The 6,865-nt window shown below is 52.6% G+C and overlaps 2 protein-coding genes across 2 annotated transcripts; both read right to left on the bottom strand.

The window, feature by feature from the left end:
* Positions 1 to 1,270: 1,270 nt before the first annotated feature.
* On the bottom strand, positions 1,271 to 2,836 carry PHACADRAFT_251384 (uncharacterized protein; the record flags this gene model as incomplete). Its single annotated transcript, XM_007392932.1, has 11 exons — positions 2,810 to 2,836; positions 2,604 to 2,755; positions 2,546 to 2,547; positions 2,428 to 2,489; positions 2,275 to 2,372; positions 2,114 to 2,211; positions 2,056 to 2,057; positions 1,851 to 1,995; positions 1,667 to 1,718; positions 1,581 to 1,616; positions 1,271 to 1,520 (listed from the first exon to the last, which is right to left on the bottom strand). Coding segments are annotated over exons 2-11 (868 nt in total), but the record flags the coding sequence as incomplete, so codon positions are not given.
* Positions 2,837 to 6,173: 3,337 nt separating this feature from the next.
* On the bottom strand, positions 6,174 to 6,737 carry PHACADRAFT_251383 (uncharacterized protein). The gene is made up of 3 exons (XM_007392930.1): positions 6,523 to 6,737; positions 6,322 to 6,468; positions 6,174 to 6,269 (listed from the first exon to the last, which is right to left on the bottom strand). The coding sequence occupies exons 1-3, from the start codon at positions 6,547 to 6,549 to the stop codon at positions 6,219 to 6,221; spliced, it is 225 nt and encodes a 74-aa protein (XP_007392992.1). The 5' UTR covers positions 6,550 to 6,737; the 3' UTR covers positions 6,174 to 6,218.
* Positions 6,738 to 6,865: the final 128 nt, after the last annotated feature.

Genomic DNA, 6,865 nt, shown 5'->3' with positions numbered 1-6,865 from the left:
AATAATAAGCGCCCGAACATCTCTCCTCTTGTTCCACGTCACCACCGCGCCGCGTCAGCCTCTGTCAATGATGTCAGTCAACGGGTAACGCGTCGACGCCCTCGACGTCCTTGCGTAAGTGCTATTCTTCTGATACATACTCATACCCTTCTCATGGGCAGCAAGGTCGCATCATCACGGGCGGAGCGGGCGCACAAACCCCGGAGTAACGAAGCAACACTGTGTGCGCGACTAAGAGGCTCGTGAACAATACGACAAGTATTGCAGGCCACAAGAGCTAGGGGCGCGACGACCGCGTTGCTGGTGAGATACCCACAGCTGTTGAGGGCAGCACGGCCCTCCACCGCTATCTCACTTTTCTCAGCGGAGGATGCGGCGTCTTGTGGATTACGGGCAGTGGTAATTGGTGAGTTTATTAGACTATATAATCTCGATGTTGTCAAGTTGAGCTCGTACCAGACAATAGAAGATCTGCCAATCCGCCTCCCACTGTGGTATCCACCATCCACCTCTACCACCGTGTCGTGCATATCGGGGTACGTCATGCTCTCACACTCGCGCACCTCAGCCGCGGCCTTGCCTAGCTCGCACGCGAGCACCGGGTGCACGTTGCGCTTGAACGCGCCTTTGAAATTTCTAGCACAGGCATAGCCGCGGGCGCCTGTAGCTACGCAGGGCATATCGTGAGCCGCTCGTGACGCGCCTCATAACAAGCTCGTCGCTGTTGCACAGGTATTGCAGGAAGGGCGGTTGATGGATGCGCATTCGAGATCACCAGCCGCATATCCTGCGCTGCTCCCTGGGCTGGACGCATAGCAGTTTTAAGACTTAGGTGAGTCATGCCTCCGGAGATCATTTATCTATTATTCTGACTTGCTATGTGTTATAGGTTTTCCTCTTGTGTCTATCCCCTAACGCAGCAGAATTAATCTAGCATAGCATACATCAGCATGTACTATACAATTGTGTGCTTAATATATATTTTTCCATTAATCTATTTCCAATGAGTGAGTGTGCAAAGCCTGGGAGGCTGTCTGCTAGTATCTCCGGGTGAGCTGCGATATTGCCACGATGTGCTGCTGAATTCATGTAGGCTGCCACGGCATGCTGCTGAATTCATGTAGGCTGCCACGGCATGCTGCTGAACTTATGCAAACTGCCACGGGTGCTACGGAGACATGGCGGGAGACTACTGGTCACAGGGTAATAGGGGTCAGTTCCACCAGGCTGCTGGAACTACGAAGCTCACGGGGCGCTTCTGGTCTCAGACTTTTTTTCCTGATGCTCTCCGTGGAGTCCTCGCGAGGATCTACTTCATCCTCTTCTACCAAGTTGTTTCCCTGATAGCTGTCACTCCAGCCATCCTGCAGCGACTCTCCAATATTCCCCAAGAAATTTGCCGGCCTTCTAAATTGCAACGTCGACAGTCCGCGTTGTTCATCGCTACCGTAAGAGGGCTCTAATGCGTCCGAATCGACCGCACGCAGGTTAATCATGAAACGATTGATGAGCACCGGGGGCTGCGCAAGCTAGTTTATAAGTACTGAGATCGAGAGGACGATCGGAAGATGGGGTCACACCAGGATGACGACGAACGCGGTTAGGGGTACAACACCCTTGGGTAAGATGTCAGTCATTGACTCACGTGCTCATATCCGAGACATACCGCAGAAGAGTCGATGGTAAGCAACTGGGAAACATTTATCGCTAGCAGAGCTCTATAATTGTTTTATTCTGTGAGTGATGTCATCAGATGGATTGCTCTCACGTTGCACTCACATAAAATAGATGGTCCCTGTGTGGGCAGCTAGATTTCAGCAATAGGTGTACGATGGCGCATGAAGGTGCACTGACCGTCGCGCAACAGACATGTCGTCAGCGACGCCCTGACGTTCGCACGGCGCGTTTGCCTCCAGTATCCGAATGTCCTGATCCAGGTCAAGACGAGCACTATCGTGTCGGCGAGGATGAGTGAGCAACGGCTGACGTACACGACTGTGAGTAGGTGGCGTTAGTGTCTCAAACATATTGAAAGGCCTCGACGATGTGACTTACGTCTGTATGGAAGAACTTTAGTGTTCAGAAACTGCAGCAGAAAGATGTGTGCACCTACATGTTGAATGTTCGCGCAGAGAACGACGACTCTACGGCACATGTGAGACCGACAAAGGGCTCCACGGTATACCCGTATTTCGACGTTGTGTAGTACATCTGTTACGCAAACGTCGGTCACCAATGACAGCCGCACGGAGTTCTAGCAGAGGCGACACGCACCAGGTTTATCGCGAATGGTACCAGGTTCAGTGCGAACATGGGCAGCGACCAGACATAGCTCCTGTTACAAATCGCGAAGACGCGCAGGGCGGCGAAGACTTGCGTGTAGAAGTCAGTGAGCACTTCGGATTCGATCAGAAGCTTAATGCTCACGCCCGGTCTGAACAAACCCAATGAGGTTGAGTGTGTCGGTCAGAATACCGAGTGGTTTGCAGCTGTGTGGTAGCCTTCTGTAAGCCTTTGATTGCTCGTAAGATTTTGAGGACCATACCCCTGTAGATCACAGTTGAGAAATCGCATAGCTGAAAACTCAGACATTTGAGGCTTACATTCGGAGTTGGCGGCGCAAGTTCCACAATCACCGTGAGGAGCATGCACCATCGAACCGAACCAAGGAGAATGGCGGACGCAGTGGCGGGCTTCTTCCAGACGATACGGATCTCGTCGGCCATAGTGACAATGAACTCGTAGATTGCAAGGCCTAAGGTGCAAAGGCTATTAGTTGCCGCATAGTAAGTAAAACGAATGTACTTGCTTGAGACGGCGTAGCTAGCATAGTATTCCACGAGACTGAAAGATGAAGATGAGAAAACTAGTTCTCCAACAAAGGCAGCTGCCCACATTTGCGCGTAGGCTTGTATGAAAGCTTGGTCTGACTGCAGGGACATGGGCGAGGAAGATAGGCGAGGGCGATAAACTGAATAGTGGGCAGACCATCGCTTGCACGGTTTATGAACAACTGGCGCCACGGCCTTCTATCAACATCAATCTTCGTGCTGTTCTCCCGACGCACCGTTCTCACAAACGGCCTTTTCTCCTATCGAGAACATGTAAATCACCAGAGATAGAGGTTATGCATAAGCCTCGAGTAGGTGCGCCGGACAGGCGGGAGCTCTCTGGCCGAACCTGCACCATGGGCCGGTGACTAGTAGAAATGAACGTGGTGCTAAAATACACATAAGTATATGAGTGGCACGTTCACCCTCGCGCAGTTCAGAAGAGATTTACCACCTAGTCGCCTGAGTGCAGTCACTACAGAGGATCGCCGGTTATATCAGCCGTCAGCATCCCCGCGGTCTGTGATGATCAGATGAAGGTGTTCTAACAAGCACAATGCAAACCCCTCGTTTGTTAACGTGTTCCGACTCGGCTCTGATCCATATCAGACCGCCACTATGAGTGTGTGACGACAGTTCTATCGCAATAGAGCGCTGTTCCGATTCGGTGCGAGGGTCTTGTCGTTATCATGATCAGAACCATGCCGCACGAGTGTCTTTTGAACTGGTGATGAGGCAAAACTACTATATGCGATAGATCCGATCTCTGTGTGGGAGCAGCAAGACCTGATCAGAGGTTTCAACGCCTCGCCGGCATGATATGCCGATGTATATCAACTTCTGCCTTGTCTAGCAACGCTGCGCCATGACTCTATCTCGTTAAAACACTGGTACCAGCTATCAGGACGACACAGCAGAGAGGCAAGAAATAAAAATAGCTTTAGATCATCAGAATACATGCGCGGGAATTTCTATGGCAATCCATACCTGCGCCATTCAACTTCTGACTTTTTATTGCTTCGATTTTTGCGCTCTTGAAGAATACACTCGGCTGAGACCGTTCAAATTGCCCCGAGCATGATATCCTGGCATAAAACCCCCTGACACCATCGCAACAGTGCTCTCCGTTGCATCCTGGTTGCGTGCTTCATGTTTTGCGATGTTCTACCGCTGTCCCCGTACGTATGACCAATCTAGTCTAGTACTGCATCAGGACCCCTGATAATTGGGTCAGATGCCTGTTCGGGCCTTCCAGATTTTTACCAAAAACGTCTGGACAGGAGGAGCAATTTTGGGTCAAAACGTTCGGACAAAATCAGGCCCCGGGGCCTTCGGCCCCCAAAACATCCGGACTACGGGCAGGCCTAGCAAAATCTTGTCCACCCCCAAGCTCGCCCGGCAGGCTTTCAAACTTGCATTTTCTCCTTCATACCTAGTGAGAGACAGTGTTGGACACTAGTAACAATGATATAGACAGCAACATATTGGTGTGACTACTGATTGGGACTGTTGTCCTCGACCTCAAAGCCCATCTCATCCACCCCTGTGCCTGAAGTCTTCCTAGTAGCCTTCCGACAAGCCTTTACAAGTTCTTTGACCATTTCAGTGACTTTTTGAGCAATAGGTGTCGACTGGAGTGAGCGGAAGATGCTGAGCGCTTCCTGACCGAGAGTGAGTTTGCGACCATTATTTAACAAGGTCACGTTACCGGGTAGTAGCTCTAGAAAGCAGTCAGAGGACAAGTGGGCAAAAGCAAATACCTGGTATGCAGAGAACTGTCGAAGGATACCGCGGAACTCGTTCTGAACTGCATGCTCGTACAGCTGCACATAGTGATGTGCGGGCCGGGCCTCAAAGCCTGCAAGCCCGCCAAGCCCGGCCCAAAAAGCCTGGCCCGAGTCAAGCCTGGCAGCGGGCTCAAGGCCGGGCTCGGAGCGTAGTCAAGCCCAAGCCCGGCCCGGAAGCCCAGGCTTGGGTGTGCTGGCTCCGTTACCGTTCCCTGAGTTCAGAATAAGGAGAGAGCGACCTAATATGCACATAGAAGACAAAATGTAGATATTCTAGATGTAACGGCTCTCGCCGAGCACGATTGTGCGTCACCATCTGGTGCCTGCCGTAGGCGCACGCCCGTGGACTTCGCTGCAACTCAACTTGTTCCGCAGGTGTAGATCTTCTGGAGGTTATAATTTAGTGAGTACATGCAGTATTAATCTACTACACCCAAATACATTCCCTTTTGATAGCACCGGAACACTCGTTGTATTGTGAGCAAGCCCGGGCTTAAGCCCAAGGCTTGGGCCGGGCTCGGGCTCGGCTCGGGCTCAGGGCTCGGCTCGACGTCGTCACAAGCCCAAGCCCGGGCTTTGAGCCCAAGCCGGGCCCGCACATCACTAGCTGCACAACGATGTAGGATACCGCGCCAAGTTTGTCTGCATTTGGCACCCACGTGTGCGTACCATTCTTTCCGCCGCCAGGCCCGCCACGGCAATAGAGCGTGAGCACTGCGCGGAGAAGCTATGTTAGAGCCATTTCTTGAATAGGGAATAATACTGACCTCATCCTGAGTGCGAGGGGGTGGCAATGTTAACCGATGCAAATTTCCCTTGTGCAACGAGCCAGCTATCAGCTGTAACAAATGCAACTTTAGACTGTGTAATCTCTCTTATTCCACAAGGTTACATCTCTAATCTAAGTAAGACAAGCAAATATTGAAACATCCAAGCCATGCTGTCCGTCGATCTTATCTCAGCGTTGCCCTTTTTAGCGTCGGGCGGGCCGACATAGGTTGATATCATGTGGTCGGTCAGCCAAGCGCCTATCCCCGCTGACGTCCGGACAAAAATCAGGCCCGCCTTCGTCGAAGGTCCGACGTCCGGACCACCCACCCGGCCTCGGCGAGGGCTGAGGTCAAAACGTTCGGACAAAATCTGGCATAGGGTCCAAAATCTGGCCCAATTATCAGGGGTCCTACTGCATCACGCGTACGCAGCGCCGGGCCGCCGGTTTCGTGTTTCTTTTCACTAAATTACATTTATTTTAATGTATTCATCAAGCCTTCGGCACCAAAATTATTGTGCCTTTTGTGGCGGTATTGTCGTTGTCTTTGTTTCTGCTCTGCAGGTCAGAATACAGTCACGCTCAGTGAGCCGCTGCCGTCATCTGACCACCGGATTCTCGGCCATATGGATATAGCATTTCGAGCGACACTGCGTTCAATCTCACCAGGATGTTGGCACTCAAATGGGCCCCAGAGATGCGAGGCAGAAAGCGGGCTGTGATGCACTAGGCGGCGACGAGATACATCGAGCAACTGGTATAGAAATACTATCACGGTACAACAGCATGAAGCAGGCTCATACGAATATCCGAAGACGACTCCCAGATCTCTCAGAGTTGGATGGGGGTACAGCCAACCACAATCGAAAGCACGCTATCATCCTGGTGAGGAATTAGGACGTGTCAGTGTCATAATGAAAAAAAATGTACACACATCGTCTGTGCAGCAAACAGGGTTGGAGCTGCAGGTGTCGCTGAGAGCGGGGATGATGGAGCTGCAGCTGAGCCCCACGCCACCTGAGCCCGACTGAGCTTCCAGGCCATACTCCTTCAGATAGGCCTTGCCCTCGTCAGATTCGTACTAAAAGCAGGGAGATCAGTACAGGCAGGCAAGGCAACGAGAGGGTTCACAAACGGGCGCATAAGTGTCGCAGCAACGCATGGAACCAGTGCTGCACGATCCTCCAGAGCTGCCTGAGCCTCCAGAGCTGCTAAGGACCCCAGAACCAGATCTACCTGAACCTCCAGCACCGCCAGAGCCTCCGGGACTGCCCTGGCCTCCAGTATTTCCCGAGCCTCCAGAACCACCCGAGCCTCCGGAGCCGCCCCTGCCTCCAGGACCGCCCGAGCCTCCAGCGCCGCCGTTGCCTCCAGAGCTGCCCTGGCCTCCAGTATTTCCCGAGCCTCCAGAACCGCCAGAACCTCCAGAGCCGCCCCAACCTCCAGGACCGCCCCAACCTCCAGGACCGCCCCAACCT

The sequence above is a fragment of the Phanerochaete carnosa genome (genome assembly GCF_000300595.1).
Source record: "Phanerochaete carnosa HHB-10118-sp unplaced genomic scaffold PHACAscaffold_3, whole genome shotgun sequence".
NCBI classification, from domain to species: domain Eukaryota; kingdom Fungi; phylum Basidiomycota; class Agaricomycetes; order Polyporales; family Phanerochaetaceae; genus Phanerochaete; species Phanerochaete carnosa.
This window is presented reverse-complemented; position numbering and strand designations above follow the sequence as displayed.